General features: G+C 41.8%; 1 protein-coding gene across 7 annotated transcripts in view; it reads left to right on the top strand.

The window, feature by feature from the left end:
• The window catches only part of LOC125883551 (sodium/potassium/calcium exchanger 2-like), a 56,409-nt gene extending 40,971 nt beyond the window's left edge, over positions 1–15,438 (top strand). For all 7 annotated transcript variants that reach the window (XM_049567922.1, XM_049567924.1, XM_049567921.1 and 4 more), the window contains 6 exons: positions 1,301–1,399; positions 5,434–5,516; positions 12,812–12,946; positions 13,055–13,144; positions 13,517–13,683; positions 14,860–15,438. In XM_049567922.1, the coding sequence (XP_049423879.1) occupies positions 1,301–1,399; positions 5,434–5,516; positions 12,812–12,946; positions 13,055–13,144; positions 13,517–13,683; positions 14,860–15,109 (824 nt within the window). In that variant the 3' untranslated portion in view covers positions 15,110–15,438. The remainder of the gene's footprint in view (positions 1–1,300; positions 1,400–5,433; positions 5,517–12,811; positions 12,947–13,054; positions 13,145–13,516; positions 13,684–14,859) is intronic.
• The last annotated feature ends 3,762 nt before the right edge of the window (positions 15,439–19,200 follow it).

Below are 19,200 nucleotides of genomic sequence, written 5' to 3'. Positions count from 1 at the left end.
GATGGAGAAATGCAGAGTGAGATAGAGGGGACGGGAGGAAGGCCGGCGGTGACTTAGGGTGGTTAATGATTTTGCCAGAAGGTCACAGACAGTGTTGACATGGTTGGGTGGAATACGTATCGACGCGTCACTGTGTCAAGCACTGACAAATCAGCCATGTCCTCTCAAAAGGAAAAAAAAATCTTTCCCATTGATTACAAAAGGCTGATTGGGACATGCATGCAAAAACTGACATGCACAGGAAGTCAGTGAGATTAATTACGGGTAGGTTTTCCACCAAAAGCATATGATAGATTAGCCAAAATTGATTCTGAATGCATCACATTTGTATTACATGGGAACATAAAAAACTGCACTACAAGAGTTTAGTGCATTTGAGTCCTGGTGGTGTATTGTTGTCCCTACGTGTGTCATTTGGGGATTTTAGGCCATTGGGATTCCATGGAAAGTTATTGTCCCACGGCCCAGTGGCTGGTCTTCGCCAGTCATTACAACATGGGCAGAATTGCCTTGCACGAGTCTTTATTTGTAACGTCAAGAGGGCACACTGCTTATGCAAGACACAAGGTCATGTTTTTCAATTGATGACTGGGTTCAATTAAGTCTACTGCGTCACAGCATCATCTTTCCAGTGTTATTCAATCAATAAATGTTATCAGCAAAAAATATCTTTATCACCACCAGTGATTTTTAAGTATTGATTCAGTGCTCTCACCAGCAGATGTCTCTTGCATGCTACAGTGTTTCTCTTTGTCTGGGGTGCTGCACACAGCTACTGTACCTAAAACTACTCCAATACAAGTAAAGCTAAAAAAGAGAAGGCCTATAATAATACAGTCAGATGCTTTCTGTTCAAATATTTCAATTCTTTGTCTTAAACCTGCACATTTGTTATGCTGTCCCCAGCGAAACCTTTGGTTGCTTTTCGTTCCCCGCTAGCCTCTGACATCTCTTGTGGGTTTCTGATCTCATATGAGAACTGAAGTGAACAGGAGTGAATCTGACCTCCAGAAGGCAGATATCTTCACAAGAGATTCTCTCCCCGCTGGCTTTGCCTCCACCAAGGACCCAGGACATTGCAGGATCATCAGTATATGATATGCTATGTCATATTGACTCTCAATGCATTTTTGTGTGAAGCCGCCACCCTGTATGCACTGTGCTTTTGAAATGTGACCCGTCTGGGGTCAAAGGTGACAACGAAGGAGCTCAGACTGGGACGAGGCGGAGAGGCTATGAAGATGCTGCGGAGTGCAGCTCCCTGTTCTGTGTTTTAACCACTGTGGTGATTCTGTTGCAGGGAAATTCCGAGAGAAGGCATCCATCCTTCACAAGATCGCTAAAAAGAAATGCCAAGTGGAGGACAGCGAGAAGGCCAATGGAGTGGCAAGCCGTTCAGGTAAAAAGCTCTGTAATGCTCCTTAGATGAGAAGGAAGTAGTTTGGATTTGTATAAATTTGAACCAGCAGCAGGTTAGCATAGCATAGCATTAAGACGAGAAATGGGGAAACAGCTCGCCCGGCTCTGTCCAGAACTAACTAGCAGCCACCTTAAAGGTAATCAGTGTGGTTGTACAAATTCTACTTTTTATGCTAAGCTAAGCTAACAAACAGCTAGCTGTGGCTTCATTTCAACTTTACAAATAAGAGAGTGATGTCAATCTTTTAATCTTGCTCTAAGCAAAAAAGGAAATACGCATATTCCCCAAAATGTTAAACTTTTCCTTCAAAGGCTCACTTTATACGATTTAGGGGAATGTAGTGGCATCTGGCCTCCCCCAGTTAAAATTCAGTGTTCATTGCCCGGGAGCCAAATTATCTGCAGAGGTCTCTTCTTCTCCGAAACAAACGGACTGGTCATTAAAACCTGTAAAAACACTGAATAAAGCAGCGCTGTTTGGCGTGTCATGACAGGCGGCTTGCTTACCACCTGCTAATATGTGCTCAACGTTTTTTCTCTGATAACTGAAGATTCTGACGTTCGGGAAGTTTTGACCGGAAGCTGAATTATCCACAGAGCTCTCTTCCTGTCCAAAACAAATGGACACAGTGATTTAAACCGGTAAAAGCGCTGACTAAAGCAGTTTCATGGTAAAAATCAAGGTTTTCCCAATGCTGTTTGTCAGAGATGGGCTTCTTACTACGGTGGCTGACATGAAAATGGGAATGGCCATATCTAGAGCCAGTGTTTGGTTTGTCCGTTCTGGGCTACTGTAGAATAATGGCCATGCAAGATGGCTATCTCCGTAAATGAGGACCCGTTTCCTATGTAGATATAAGCCACATTCTGAGGTAATAAAAACACAGTGATTTTTATTTTCAGGTGATTTTACACTAAAAAAATATATTTATTGTATTTTATTTCATGTCTGCCAATATGTCCTGGACCTTTAATTAGATTATTCACAAAGATCACTTAGCTGTTGCATGAATATGCATTATCTGGTTTAATATTCCTCATATTAGTCATCAGGATCGCCCACTGAAATAGTTAATGAGCATCACATCCGATGTTAAACAAGCATGACATTATCAAGAACTGCCAAACTGATTACAAGTGTTGTCTTCAAGCAGTATTTAAATCAATCACAGTCACTGCCAAGTGTAATTTATGTGTGTTTTTCTCTTCAAAGAGCATCAGACCAAAGGATAAACAGGGGGCCAGAGGAAGCACTTTCATGGCCACAATGCTGTCAGAGCAGCAGAATCAAAGCGAGGCCTAGATGTTTATCAACAAGGCAAAATTATGCTAACAGCGCCGCATTAACATATTACCATCTTAATCAAAATGCATGACTGGTAATCGTCGCAGCACAGTTTACTTTCCAGGCCTCACATATCTTAAATTGACGTCTGTAGCGAAATAAGTTTCACTCTCAGCGTAGTTTAGTGTATGACGCATGTGACTACGTTCCGTCTTTATCTGTAACATTACAGCATCACAGCGAGGGAGTGATGTCATGTGCTGGACGACAGCGGTATCAAGTCACATTATCTATCGGAGAATCTTTTCTAATTGTGTCACAACCACACTTGGATTAAAGCAATTTCCACGGCAATTATAGTTTTATCATCTGATTACACGGCTTTCGGCTCTTTGTATTTTAATAAGGGCTGTTAAGCAAGTCTGGCCTCAAATGAAATGGAGTCATATCAGCCAGCAGGAGATGATGAGGGAGACGGGTTGCAGTAACAGCCTTAGACGTGCACATAGTTGTTCATACACGGAATGATTCGTAAATAAAGTACACTTTTTAATCATCACATTCTCTGTTAAAGTGAGTCTGTGATTCGGATCAGGATTTACCTTGCTGTCATTGTTTTACACCTGTGAGGGGAATTCTCCTCTCTAAAGAAGTGATAGCCAAATGGAGCCACTGAAAATCTTGAGGTAACAAACTAAAGCAAAAGCCTGAAATAGGCTAACCGAGTTAAGGAATTTTAGACTGATATACTTTGGTTTCTTATTTTACAGTTAACATTTTTTATTATCTATATGCATAAACTAATGCTGATACAGTCAACATTTTGAGTTCCACAATAATCCTGTTTTAATGTGATTTGTATCTTTACATGTGTTCGGAGATTCACTGTTCGTCAGATAGGCTGGTTGTCCTTCTATTTAAAAAGACAAATGTACAGCTAATTTGAAGGAGATCATCGATTATAAGGAACAAAACATTTACAAGGAACAAGCCTTCTCAAGTTTAGTGGAGACGAATGGGCACCCATAGAACCCATTTTTATTCAGATATCTCAAGGTGAGAGTTCAAGGGACCCCTTTGAAAATGGCCGTGGTAATTGTTCCCTCACCAAACGTTAGCCTAAATTTGGAGTGTGGAGTTTGGAGTTTGGAGTTTGGAGTGTTGCACCTACTTCCCGACAAGCTATGCCAACATAGTTGGTACCAATGGATTTAGGGTTATCTAGGTAAACAAGGTACCACTACCTTCACTGCTGGCTTACAGAATGAGCAAGAGGACTTTTTAATGTGGGTGGTATTGTTGTCACTCACTGCTCCTTCCAGCACTCACTGCATTTTCACCTTTATCAGTCTGTGCCGTGTTTATCGTCCACAGAACAAGGCTGCATGCTGACATTTTCAAAACAAAATAAAACAGGCTGCAATGAGAGTCTCCATGGGATATTTAAAAAATAGGAAGTTTGTGCATTTACCTCCTCTAAGGCAAGCTCAGGGGTTTAGTGTTGCCAGAGCCCACAGGCAATGCTTTTTTTTTTTTCTCCAATTGAGGATTAGAATATATGCAGTTCACATAATCTGGTCGAAATTAATACATATAAACGCTTCACTCATTACTAAAAGTGTATGTCATATAAAAACTAAAGTAATGGTCAAAGTTGTTAAAGTGAAACTTAAGGTGTGTTGATGGATTCACATCGTCAGCTCATACATTGAGTAACATTACAAGTCAACGTCCCACCTTAAAAGTTGCCGGCAGTCGGCCCAGTGAATTTATTTTTTTCTGTGACTCCAGCTGCTGCGAGAGGCAGCAAAATGTCATTTCATTTTATAGTTACAGTTTACTAATAAAACTCTCCATGGTATGACCAGTGGTTATAAAAGCTTCAAAACCAGCCATAACTCAGCCTTTAGCAAGAGTGAGTGTCCGCTGTTGACCAGTCAACAGACTGCAGTGTTCACAGCTCCACCTTTTAGTACCAGATCTGTGTGCTAGGTACCCCAACAGAGGGGGGACCAGAAATGGGGACGGTATGGAGAAGTTCCATTGGTACAATCCACAACCTTTCACAGTTGAAACTGAACTGAACCGTACTGTACTGCTCAGTGGAAACAGGGCTTTAGATAAACCTCCAATTATTTTTGCCAGGAGGCAACAGTTCTAATGTGAGGAGCAGCACTGACAACGCTGACACCTTTCTGAGAAGTTCAGAGTTTCAACTTGGAAGTGCTCTCAGTGGCCACATTTTTAAAAAAAAGCCAGGAACGTTGGGTGCAGTGTTTTTTCTCTAGGTGGTGGCTGCATACATTCTGTCCTCACTGAAAACAATTGAAAAAAGATAGACGCAAAATGTATACTATGCATGATTCTTGGGTACTGTTCGTAAACACACTTGCCTGCGAAAGTGAAAGTAAAAGCAGATTGCAGACTCACTCTCATTTGGTGTTTCGCCTCTTTATATTTGCATTATTTTAGCACTTGGTCTCTCGGATGCCTCTTGATTACAGTTGGGCACCTGGCCGCTACTTTGAAGTAAAGCCCCGACCTCACCTGAGTGCTGTGGGAGTACACGACCGAGAGAAAATACAGGCAGAGGGCAGAGTCTGCAGATAAATACACTGCTACACACTTATAGTGGGTCATAGGTGACACTCTCATATCCATTTGAGGCGATGCCGGCTTTATTTCCTTTAAACACTTCTCACTTTAATTATCCTTTAAACTTCCCACAGATAAGAACCTTCCAAACAGCTCCAGCGTGGAAGTGGAAGTGACACCACCCATGAACGGAACAGCAGGTCAAGAGGGGGAGACGGTAAGAAATTACAGTGCATACAGACAAGACAAAACAAAAATATCCCATATCCAATTAACACGTCGTGTTATGAGAAAGCAGGAAAACTTGCGACAGATATTGACGTTTGATAACCATTTGTGGATACGTTATGCCTCTTGTCTGTGTCTGTGTTCCACCTTGAATGTGATTGATGCAAAGGTTGCATTGACTATGGCACAGGTCACAACTGCTGATAATTTCCCAGCATGCACTCGCGTGAGTTCCTCCATCTTCAGCCAGACCTGCCAAAGACCCGCCTCCTCCCACTGAGTTCTGTAATCACACTCCTCACTCACCTGCTGCTGCCCGCCGCTGGGTGCTCGAAGTGAACACACTCGCACACATGCCTCAACACGCGCACACACACACACACACACACACACACACACACACACACAGTCTTTGACATACAGCCAGGCCTCAGAATGGCACCTGCAGAAGTTGTGCTGGCATGAGCGATGATGGTGGGATGCAGCGACCCGCCAGGCCAGCAGACGGTCCTGGGGCAAGAGGGCAGCAATTCAAAGTCGCTCGCTGAGAGGGAAGCAGACAGAGAAAACGGGCGTGTCGGTCATCCTGCTGGATTCTCACTCGTTTCATTGACCAAGAGTAACCCCAGGACAGACTGAATCCTGCAGCCATGAAGCAAAAAAGTATTTTTAACTTTGTTTTTGGCCTGATTCCATTCCTTACGACAATCGTCAGCAATGCTTAGATTTGTTGACGGTTCTAACGATTATCTTGCCAGATTTCTAGGTGTGAGGTGAAGGGTATTTTTCACATCCACTGACCTGCTTGGAAGTCCCAGAGGATCGCTGGAGGTCCTTCATGTCTCTGAGATTTTTAATAGAGCAGCAACCTCTGAGGCTGAAAAATTAAGCCAATGCCAAAGTGCCAAAAACTGTAATTCATCAAATGGCCACTTGAGGCTGGAGAGTCAATCCTCGTTGAGCCCCATGTTAAAATGCCCAACTTATAAGCGGCCTCGTACTAAAAACACTTTTGGTCTCTATAGCTAATTTCAACATTCATGACAACTGTACGGGGGGATTTTTATATAACTCATCTGTTTAAATTTTATTAAGGCCCAGAGTTAGGCATACTTAATGGCATGGCCACATGATTGACAGGCTGTCTTCGAGGCCACCACAGTCTATGCATCAGATCCCCGTGCTCATCCACAGCTCTGTCCACTCGTCCAAACATGGTCTCTTTGGCTCCAAACAACCAAGATGGTGACGACCGAAACGCTCACAGCGGGAGTCCACAAATTAGTTGGTGACGTCACAGTAGCTACGTCCATTATTTTATATAGTGTATGGTTTTAATGCGATATGAAACAGGATTCAACTCCGAATTTTCTTACCTCCATCTCACGTTGGAATATGTACAGGCCATGTTCACGCTTGTCCTCATGATCTAATCCATATTTTTAAACTTTTTTGTTGGTGATTTTTTGTTAAAAGTAGCCAAAAACTGACAGCTTGGTGTTCCTGCCTCTCGTCCACCATGTTTGTTTGCTTAAGTTTAAGAGAGTTCATGTTTGAAAACAGATTTGAAAAATCTTTTAGTGTGGGCTCGTCTTCAGTCCCAGAGTTCTGTTGGAGAAATGTTATTCTTATCGATCACTTATGGCAAAAAATGCAGTGTGAGCAGCTACTTAAAGCTGAGCAACTTGTGTAACTTTCTTCCTATATCACACCACACTGTGTTTCCCATTAAAAATGCTCAGGACTGGCTGTTCTGGGTTTTTTTCTGCCATTATTTCATGACATGGGTGAATTTTGGAAGACAAGAGTCAGCTCTTTCCTCCAGTACGTGCATGCTTGGTTTCCTGTGAATCCCTTGTGCATGCCATTTGAATCTAGTGCAGCAGTGGTGAACTCTCCACTGACAGTGCATACTGCTATATAAAGATGTGAACTAGTGGGTGTAAATACATTTAATGGCCATAGCCAGCCATAAATAGCTAAAAAAAAAGTGAGCTTGAGATGGTGAAAATCTCAGGATTTTAACTTTAAATTAGCCATTGTTTTTAGTTAATTAGTTGGGTTCAATTGTATATAACTTTGCTTCTTCTTTTTTCTTATAAATCTATGTCCTCAGTATGGCCATCAAAATTATTTTTCACTTATTATTTCAAATATCAGCTCTACATTTACACATGCATTTTTTTTTATCAAGGCCTAAAACTAATTTTCTGAATAATTAACTGTTATATGGGTGAATCTACTGCAGGTTAAGCGACCCCTATTATTATTTTTTATTTATTTTTATTTTTTTGAGCAGTAGTGACCAGTAGTTTTGCATTCAAAAGTCTCCACAAAACTATAGGGATTTTTTAATCTTTCAGAGTCCCAGTCCCCAGTCTTTGAAAACACTGCTCTAGTATCCAGAGTATTCAGAGTAAAAAGTAAGATCTTCCTGCGCCTAAAAAAAAGATGTAGCACTTTGAACAGCATTCCTCTGAGGTAAGATACAGTAGTCTATAAATACAGCAGGCTGGAGTGGAGGCATATAGGAGGCTCTCAGAATAGACTGCACAAGAAACTGCTTAAGATGAGCCCTGACTTGCAACATGACCATGTGTGTATTGATCTATTCCACTGCACCGAGTTGTTCTCAGATTGATCTCTTACTACTAGGTTAATAATAGTCTTTACAGATAAAACTGCCATCACTCCTTCAAAGATGAAAATATTTGTGCCTATAAAAATAAAGCCTACATAAGAAAAAATTTTAGACTCACCTCGAAACTTAGAAACACCTTTTTCAGGTGGTGATTCACTGAATTTGGGAGATCTGGTTATCCGCTTATTGGCGTGCCTGAATCCCACATGCTGCTATTTTTAGAGGTGTGTCCCACAGTGCACCTGTCTTTGTCAGCCAGGAAGTAGCTGGAAACAGCTCACACCTTCATAAGCCGCCAGAGGCACCGTCATACTAATTGTTCAATTCCTCCTGGATGCCTTGGCAACCAAGACTGGGGAATAGGGGGATAGTCAAGGTCATATTACAAATCTGCAGCAGACTTCTAGGACAATTTCCTGACTCCCTTTCCTGCTGTTGAAACCTTTTCAGAGCTGTGCTGACGAAATTGATCATACACTGCAATACACCCCCAAACAGCAGAAATTAAAGAATTTATTTTTCATAAATTCAATATTTCAAAATAAACATTCATCCAGTTCTAATTTTTTAATGCTCTTTTCTTGTTAAGTTGAACAGTGAGCACATTCAGGGTTTGACTCGCAGCAAATTGTGCTTCTGTTAAAAATATATTCAGGATTTTCTACTTTCAGCACACATTAAATATTTATGAGAGTGTAAAGCTTCTGTAGCCACTTCTTTAAATAACATACTGGAGACCTAAAGTAAATTATAACCAACAGGAAGTTGTGACTCATCTCGACCTCTGTCACAACTAAAACCATTTGGGGGAAACACATGCATCATGTTTGTTTCGGGGAGGAAGTAACATCAGATTTGAATATCTTTCCTTCTCGCTAAATAATGGCAGAATATTATATCCAGATGGAGCCTCTATGTCTAAAAAAAATCCAAATAGCAGATGCTGATATTCACACCACCGCAGCTGTTACAGCGGCACATCAATAAAGAGTTAGGTTCCGAAAAGATGAATAGTTTGTGTTAAAATTGTGACACGTTTAATAGTCTAACTATTGAAAGAAATGAGTGCAGCCCTTTTTTGTCACATTGCACCTGTGGTGTGTGATTACCATGAACATATTCAGAGAGAGGATCGGACAAGTGTAAGAAAAGAAAGGTAATTTGACATAAATGGCTGCATTCTGCCCCCCCTATTAAAAGTTGGATCAACAAAGTGATGCAAATGCATCAGGGCGCAGCCTCTTTGGCAGCCATGCTTATGTGCTTACACTTTTTGTGACCATTTCAACTCTTGTAACTTTATTGCCTCACACCAGGTGCCAGCGCACACGCTTCCCTCGGGGAAGGAAAAAAAGAAATAGCAAATGTCACGCCTCCCCTCGCAGCTCTGTGGTGCCTGGTAAAAGTCAGTGCCTTTAAGCTCAGAGTTGGCAGTGTAGCCAACTGAGGCACCACAGGGCAGGAAAGGCCCCCAAGGGGCTGGCATTTGGGAACCAACTCAGAGAAGGGAGCACCATCTCTATGGGGTACTTTAGCAGAGAAAGCAAGTAAAGCATAAATAGACAAATGACAGACGCACAGTGTGCAGTGTCAGCCAGAAACAGTCACCTGCATGCAGTCAACATATCCATGAAAGAGCTGCTGGGCAAACTGCAGTACAATGCAACCCTTATGAAGAAGCTGTCGCTGCTATTATTATCCTGCATACACACACACACATAGTAACACAGATGAAAACCTCTCATATCTTTACATCTGTAAAAAGCAGTGGATTTGGTTCATAATTGATCTTACTGAAGCCTCAGGTTTTTGGTTTAAGGCCTTTCAACAGACAACAATGCAGCCATCTGGATATGGAGAGGAGGAGAAATCAGAATGCTGAGCAGAAGTGATGCAAGCGCTGCCTTTTGTTTGGCAGCTCTGATTACCAAGGTTACCAGGCAATACTCAACAGCAGTAGCTGTCACAGCAGGATGAGCTCCATATGATTCATGATTCGTGCAGGAGCCATCTTGAAAGATTCTTGCTCTGCTCTGCGGGCATGCTCAGCTGATGTGATTGAAGCTGTTAAATGATTTTCTTGAGGAAATTATTATTTACTGAGCCACATCTGTTATCAACATCTGCCCTGTTGTATGCCTCTGTGCCTGGTCTATGTTTTCTGCACCTCTTTGTTGCCTGTTTTTTTTTTTTTTTTTTTCTTTACACCTTGGCTAACGTCACTGTCAAAAGGGCAAGAGACAAATTCTAGGTCATCAGTGTGTTCTGCTCAGATCTGCATGTGTGGACCTGTTCTCCGCAGGTCCCCACGGCTCCTCAGCATCCTGTATAATTGGATACAAAGGGACCCAAGACATGTTTCCGCTCTCAGAAGGCTTTGTTGTTGAACCATTAAAGTTTACAAGTGCTAGAATTTTTAATTGAGGAGTGTGCTTTTGGCAGCGGTAAGCACAAACGCCATAAATGAAAAGATGATCTAGTTGTCTTTGTTGCTAGCGCCTGTGCATGTGTCATCTTCGGACAGTGACAGCTCATTTGACACTGATCAGCAGCGAGGTGACAGTCTTTGGCTCACTTGGCATTCCAGTGGCAGGTCCAATCAGACCCCGGGGGTCTGCCAGTGCAGCCAGCATCAGCAGTCAGCAGTGATGAGCCCCTGATGACTGGAGAGGCACGGGCCCTTCAGGCTCGATGCAATCTCCCAAATCACAGTCATCAGACTCCTCTGTCTTAAGGTCACCGCAGAGCAAAGGCACATGCACTTCCAGGTCCTGCCATCAATTTGTGCAGACCTCTGTGCTGTCTTTTCCCCCCTGAAGTGTTACAAGAGTGCTGCCTACGTCTCTGGATAGTTGCTATGGAGAGGTGTGTCCCAGTGAGACAAGTTATTAAGCTAAAGTAGACACTTGGGTTGTAGTCCATACAAAAGTTGGAATCTAATAAAAAACACTTGACGGGAGAAAGTACACACCTGTACACAAACTCTGATCCATGGGTTTGAACATTTTGAAGACAGGATTGGTGACGCAGATGGTAAGGTGGTGCATTGAAGCCAGGCTGATGAAGTTAAATGTGAGAGAAATCATTATGCATATGATGAAGTCTCCCACACATTTCTTACAGAGCCACTTTATCATTAACGTTGAATCTAGCAGTGTTGGTTGTGCTACTGAGTCGTAACTCTTCCATAAGCACCTTTAAAGGCAAAGACTATAAGCCAACTCAAATCTCAAGTCAAACTCTGCTCAATATTTCATCAGCGCTGTCGCACCATCACATTCCTCTCCCAGAGTGCAGAGGAGAGGGTCAGACTGTATGCTGCTGACACTCTTGGTCAGCTGTGCACAATTTTATTGAGCATGAATAAACAAGATCGGATTTTGTACCTTGTCTTGGGATCGTCTGTAGACTGACTTGGCAGAGGTGGCTGCCAGCTTTTTTTTTTTTTAACATGAATTAGCGCGTTACTGCCACTAGATGGCACATGAAAGTGTCCACAAACAAGAAAAATAGGTATTTATATACAAGGCATAAGGTGCATAACACCTAAAATGTAATGTTAGCATAGGAGGACGCAGGGTGACAGGACGTTTAATACATAAAAAAAATAGTGTTCATCTTTTAAACTTCCGATTTCAAATAATAGCCCAGCGTTGGGGAAAGGCCTACCACTGATTGTTGCAGTCATTTTGGCAAGGTGTGATACAATCAGTCTAACTGCTGTAAACATATAAATACTGCAGTGACACTCTGGACACATTCGCCCTGGCACTATTTGGTCCACTTTAAACGAACCCCGGTCCGCTTCCACGGATAGTTCAGTTCATTCAGAGTGGTGTGAACGCTCATTCGAACTCTGGTGCAGACCGAATGAGCGAACCCTGGCCCGCTTGAACACTGGCGGTGTCCCTGGTGCGGTTCGCTTATAGTGGGAAATGCAAACGGTCTATCCAGCGAACCAAAGAGAGGAAGTGACGTAGAGTGTATTGCATTTTGGTATTTGGTGTTTTTGTGCCGACCAAGCCGGCTGAAGGGGATGGATTTGCGTTTTCGGTCCTGGCCAATCGGTGAGCCAGGTTTTCTTCTTTCTGATGCTTTATTTTTCTTCCTGGTCAGTGGTCGTTTCGGGCAATTCCGCCCCCAAACGAGCAGCTGTTGAAACTGTAACTGCATGACATTGTCTAGGCTGTTTAGTCTGGTTTAAAAAGTGCAGTGTGAAAGTTACGGAAATTCTTCGAATCAAGACCCCCCGGACTGTCCTGGTGTGAATGTGCCCTCTGTTGTTACCATGATTCACCGTTAAGAACCAGTGATCATTAGGCTTATTTTTATGCATCAACATTACCATTCATTCATGGCTGAACGTAGGTGTGTTGAGGGCAATCCACATGCCAATGATTCCAAGTTTTGGGGGGGATTTATATGAGAAGAAATTGCACACATACACTTTTAGTATCCTATGCACTGTTAATAAAATATAAATGAGAAAAATATAAATGAGACCCCTGCTGATTACTCTCATGTTATGCGGACACCCAAATATGACATGGCTTACTGTTTTAAGTGTTACTACCTATTCTGATGAATGTTTTGTAACCTTTAACTGCTTTTCCCTGTTACTGTTCATTGGTGTCTCTTCACAGGCGGAGGATGAGGAGGAGGAGGACCAGCCTCTGAGCCTGTCCTGGCCTGAGTCCAACCGCAAGCGCTTCACCTACCTCTTAATCATGCCTATTGTCCTTCCCCTGTGGCTGACGCTGCCTGACGTCAGAAAGACGGTGTGTGAGACAGAGTTCTCATTCTCAAGGCGTTTTAGATGGATAAGTGTCTGTATTTGTGTGTTTGCTGCTAAATCCACAATTTGCTCTCTGTTCTTTCTCTTTCAGGCGTCAAAAAAGTTCTTCCCCATCACCTTCCTGGGTGCCATCGCCTGGATTGCGGGCTTCTCCTACCTAATGGTGTGGTGGGCTCACCAGGTACGCAGAGACTCCCGAGGACATGACACTGTAAAAATAATTGTGTGCTGCAGAATGTGATCATGGCAGCAGTCCCAGAGCATTGTAAAATCCTAACATAAGCATAATTCTCGTCGAAAAGACAAAGGGAAGACGCAGTTGTCTTTTCTCTCCATTTCCCATCTTTGACATTTAAGATAAAACCATATTCTACAATCCACCCACTCATAAATAATTACAGCTGTCTTAATCAAAACAAAGAGATTGTCAGAGCCGGAGTTTTGTCACCTCTATCAGCTCCCAAGCATCACGACGAAATTAAAAATAGCTAGAACAAAAGATTAGGTTTTATTTACCCCAAAGCTTAGTTTCCTTTTTTTTTCTTTTTTGCAGGTTGGAGAGACCATTGGGATTACAGAGGAGATTATGGGCCTGACTATATTAGCAGCTGGAACCTCCATCCCTGACCTCATCACCAGTGTTATTGTGGCACGCAAGGGGCTGGGGGATATGGCTGTATCCAGCTCCGTAGGCTCCAACATCTTCGACATTACTGTTGGGTACGCTATCCAAGCACAATTTGAGTCTGTGCTGTTTTTATAGCCATACATATGCCAGAAAGAAATGCTTGTGGAAATAAGACTACCAAAGTTAGTCGGTAAAATATAAAACACAAGTAGGCGGGAGTGTCAGCGCAAGCATATGGCTATTTCCTGAAACACTACAAGGAGATTGAAAGAGGAGAAATCATGGCGCCATTTCACGTTTATCATTGGGATACAACACGTGCAGTGAAATCTGGTATGCACCTGCTGAAAAGCTCAATATCGTACAACAATGGCAAGCACTAGAGAAGTAATAAACGCCGCCATCGAGGATCTTCGTAATCGACATGCCTTCTCAATATCGCCTGACATTATAGTTGGGTTTAATTTGCTCTGCTCCACTGTTGAAACCCCAGAAAAACCAGTCTGTTGCCACGGCTACACATCAGTGTCAACTTAAAATGACATTAGAGCCAGGCAGATCGGTCAGTCTCTAGTGATTGGTTAGTTAAATCAAACACCCCTCCACCACAGAACTCGAGTGGATGCAATGTCAAAATGAAGATGGAAACGAGTGCAACAAGTTGACAGAACTGTCTGAATACAAGGCAAACACAGTGGAGTACACCTCCACAGCTTGCTATATACGTAATGGACGAAAGCGGTTACCAGTAGACCCCCAAAGATACCCACGATGCAGTTTTTGCATTGATGTTTCCCAGTTTCTATTTTGCTTTAATTATATTTCCCATAGTATGTAATTATGATATAACGACAGCGTAGATATGGTGGGTACGTGCTGATAAAATCGCACTTATATCACCCCAGAAAGGTAAGAGATGAAGCTGCAAGTATTTAATATTGTTTAATCTGAGCTACACATATATCATTGTCACACTGTGCCTCACTGAGTGTCATTCTATCTATGTGAACATTATGTTATGCTCTGCTGAGTGTGAGTAACGTGATATCAGCCGGAAAACAAGTCTTGACCAGAGAAAACTGTCTCAAAAACATCTAGCCTTACAAGCCTGCCTATTATTCTCAGCATCCTTGTTAGCCAGGAAATGATTTTTAACTTGGATTGACCCCTTACATTTTGCGAAAATTACGAAAAACAAGTCATTGTTGAGTCTAATTACATAAAGCATAACTGCTTAATGACTGTAACGCGTGTTTGTGTATCTGCAGACTGCCGTTCCCCTGGCTCTTGTGGTCCCTTTTCAGGAACCTGCAACCGGTGCAAGTCAGCTCCAATGGTCTCTTCTGTGCCATCGTGCTCCTCTTCATCATGCTCCTCTTCGTCATCATCTCCATCGCTGCCTGCAAGTGGCGCATGAGCAAGCTGCTGGGCTTCATCATGTTCATGCTGTATTTTGTCTTCCTGGTGGTCAGCGTCATGCTGGAGGACAAGGTCATAACCTGCCCGGTGTCCGTCTGAGGACCTTCGAGGACCCACTTCCAAATCCCACAACCACCACCACCGATACGACCCACAACCACCACCACCGATACGACCATCCTTCTTGTCTGCCATCGCTCTCACCTGACCCTTGTGATCCTTTATCCCAGGAATAAAAGAAGAAGAAGGACGACTGAACAAGAAAATATAAAAAATATGAAAAAATATGGGCTCTACATATTTTTAGTTAATAGGTGGTGGCAGGGAGGGGTGAAACCAACAATGGCACAAGACTTTGGCTTGTGCCAGTTTAGCATAGGCCTAACCTGAGTGGATTTTTATTTATTATTATAATTATTATTATTTAATTGGCAGGTGGGGGGGTGGGGGGGGTGGTTATAGGTGTATCAGCCAAATATAGAAGCATTATACATGCCATTAGTGTCACTAGACAAGCTGGAATCAAGACCACGCCTGGTAGGTTGAGGAGAATAACCTCCTGTGAACTTTGGGGAAGAAAACAAGAGATGCACTGTATAAAACTCTTGATAATAAATGCAGTGTCTGAGCTGAAATTATGAGAATATTTGAACACAAAAGACGCTGTAGCCAAGAGTGTATAGGAGTTTGTGGATGAGGAAATGGCAGACTGTGTGGGTGAAATGTGTTTCCCGTCTGATGGTATCGAGCAAAAAGACTCTGAGCAACCTGAGCAACAAGGGATGAAACACTCTCACCAGGCAGACGAACTTCTTCTTTGTTATTTCTTATTTGCAAATTCATCACGCGCTCAGTCAGAATGACGAGTTTAAGCTTCCCCTCTCCCCTGCCGGATGTCATTTTTCACCACTGAATGTTTCTTCAGAGGATTTTTTTTTTTTTAAATGTTTGGATTCATTTTCATGAAATACATAGATGTAGCCTTAGATGTACTGTAGCATTATTAGTTCATGTAGAGCCATCTCGACAATCTGCTCCTCTTTTACCAATGAACACACGTTCTGATTGTACAGAACTTTTCATGCTTCACACGCACCGACTGACAAAGGCAAGAGAAAAAAAAAAAGCCTAACTGAAGTTTAGCCTCTCAAAATATACGCTAGCCTTCGATATCTTTCACTGGTTGGGGAAAAAAAGGCATGAGTACTTTAGGCTCATTAAAGTTCCGTAAGTCAATGTCAAAATAATGCATTTGAAAAAATAACTTAACAGTGTTTAAGCGTCATGGTTGATTTAGATTAGTCAATGTGTAGTGCTTTGTTCACAGTAGAACTGGGCTCAACTCACCGGCTAGTCAAGCTCCTGGGGTCGTAGTTTCAAAGAGTCAACTGCATGTAAAAAATAGACACTTGGAGGTGAATAATACCAATCGACATTTAAGAAGTTGTATACCAAAATGTACACTTTTTCAAACATGTTTCATAACTTCTTAATGCAAACCAGTGCTCAGTCTCTATGTAGAAAGTGTCAACATGTATGGTCAATGATATCTATCAAACTTGTGCAATTTCTTTTCTAATCAAAGGTGCTTTTGTGTGCATGTGTGCAATCTGCATTTGAAGTCATCACACAATGACCATTCCTTATATTTATCTATGACTAGAGGTTATACTACCAGTATTTTGCAACTAATTGCAAAAAAAAAAAAAAAAAAAAAATTATACACCAAACTGTGTTTTATACTGGAGATAGAAATCATAATCACGACTTCTCCTTAAGCTACATAGAATGTGGAAATCACAAATTTAACAGCAATATACCGTGTGTGTCGTTGTCGAGAATCGCATCCCCTTCCATACGTCTGTCCCTCGCTGTCCTTCCTGTCCAACGTGCCCCCCCAAGAAAAGAAGTGGGCGACCATTTCTCCGTAACCCCTTCCTGTTAGAGCTGGCCAGAAACACCCGCTTTACCTCAACACAGCCTCTGTACAGCAGCGTAGTAACTGTAAAATAATAGTAAATAGATTCTCTGAATGTGTGAGGAAAAATGCATGCGAGGATTATGGGCTGGTTACCCACTGACTGTACAGCTGAGCTTAGACCAACTATATATGTTCACTTTTATGCATCCATTCAGAAAAACAAACACCAAGAATTTATAGGTTTTACTTTGTAAATATACACTCCTTTTTTTGCAAGAACCAAATGGTTCACATATGTATTTTATTTTCTTTTTTTGTAAAAGTGGATGGGAATAATGATGATACGCTGAAGGCCCTTTAGTATCATAGTATTATTGAGCAAAAAGAAAACTCAAGAGCATTTATTTTTAGACGACTCAACATCTCGTTAGCATACTTTACTCTGTAAATGGGCCCGTTCAGGTTCTGTTAAGAAAATGAGGGTTTTAAACACCATATTGTTTCTTTGACTTCAACAAGAGAAGGAGTTATTGATGCTGTCACTATGTTTTCTGACGTTTGGCAAAGATTGCTAATACACAGGTCAAAGAAAACGACGATCCCCGCATCAACCAAACTCATATGTTAAACTGTAACTGTGCGGTGTGCTCGCATGTAGTACATCTCCTTGAACTTTTCCACAACCCAGAGATTCAAAGAGTCAATTTAAAACCTCTGTGATGACTCATGTACTTTGTGAAATGCTCCTGCACACATTTGCCATTAAGCTCTTCCCTCAGAGCGCCCACACACTCTCATTAACATGATCACACCTCACCTCTGGCTTCTCCTCGCACCTCTCTGGGAAATGCACCTTTTTTTTTTTTGCTTTCTTGCTGAGAGTTAGATGACAGTATGGTTGCCACACATTCATGTCAGTGCAGTAAAAAGGAAGCTAGAGCTAGCATCTGGTTAGCTTATCATAGTAGGCTACAAAACTGGTAACTAACGTTAGCTAGCCTGGCTGTATGTGACAGAAACAAAATCCCCTCTAAAGCTCACTAATTAACAGGTTTTGTCTAGTTTCTTTAATCCATTCAAAACAAGAAATGACATGGTTTTACATGGGGTTATGTGCAAGCCAAGGAGGCCAAGCTACTTGTTTCCCCCGTTTCCAGTGTGTGCAATTTATGCTAAGCAAGCTAGCAGGTGGGTAATGAATACAGGACATGCAAAGGCGTAGTAAGAGAGGAAAAAGATGAGGCCTTTGGGAATATTGAGATTTTCCTTGGACAAAAAAAACCTCTGTATGACTAAAATGACAATATATTACCAACCATCCACCAAGAAATTAACTTACATGTCCTCCACCATTTTGAATCGTTAGCATGTATGTCACAGCTCATGGACTCTGAGCTTGCAGAAAATATACTCTCCCGAAGATTGTGAATACCACAAGAGGGGAGCGATGGACTTCTCTTGTGAACACGGCAAAACTCTTGGTAGGAAAATTACTACGACTATTTCCCAAAATGTCTAACTATTGCTTTAGCAGGTCGATGTATAATTTTCTACCACAGTGGTCACATGTTCATACAGAACCTCTGCACTTTCATTCTGAAAAACCTTCCAGTCAAGACCTTTTTTTGTTCCTATGGTGTTTTTATGTGAGAGCATGGATGGTGAGAAGAAAAAAAAAAAAGAACGGAAAAAATCAAAAGGCAAAGCGGTTTAACATGTGAGCTTGGCATCAACAATTGTGGTTTACCAGGGTAAGCAACTGGAAAAGTTGACTACTAATGAACATTATTGCACTGTAAATGTTTTATTTTCTTGGTGTTGATGTAAGATTTATTTAAGGTGTACATATATACAGATACAAATTAACCATATAATCTATATGTGTAAAAGAAATATGTCTCTTTATGTAAAAACACAAAGTATATAATAAAACAAATAAAGATGATAATTCAAATATGCAACAATGTGTTTGCTGGTTTTACATTACTGTCTGATGTATTTAATATTTGGCAGAGCTTTATTTGAACCCAGCTATTCAGCATTGATAAGTAAAAAGTGGTTTATAACACACTGGTGGAGTTGTTAGCACATTTTACAACATGGTCAAGACAACCTCTTGAAGTTCAAACCAAGCATCAGGATGAGGAAGAAAGGTGATTTAAGTGACCGTGAACGTCGCATGGCTGTTGGTGCCAGACAGTCTAGTCTGAGTATTTCAGAAACTGCTGATCTACTGGGATTTTTACTCACAACCATCTCTACGGTTTAC

Source organism: Epinephelus fuscoguttatus, linkage group LG23, assembly GCF_011397635.1.
Source record: "Epinephelus fuscoguttatus linkage group LG23, E.fuscoguttatus.final_Chr_v1".
Lineage (NCBI taxonomy): Eukaryota > Metazoa > Chordata > Actinopteri > Perciformes > Serranidae > Epinephelus > Epinephelus fuscoguttatus.
Note: the sequence above shows the minus strand (reverse complement) of the source record. Positions and strands in the feature narration are given on the sequence as shown.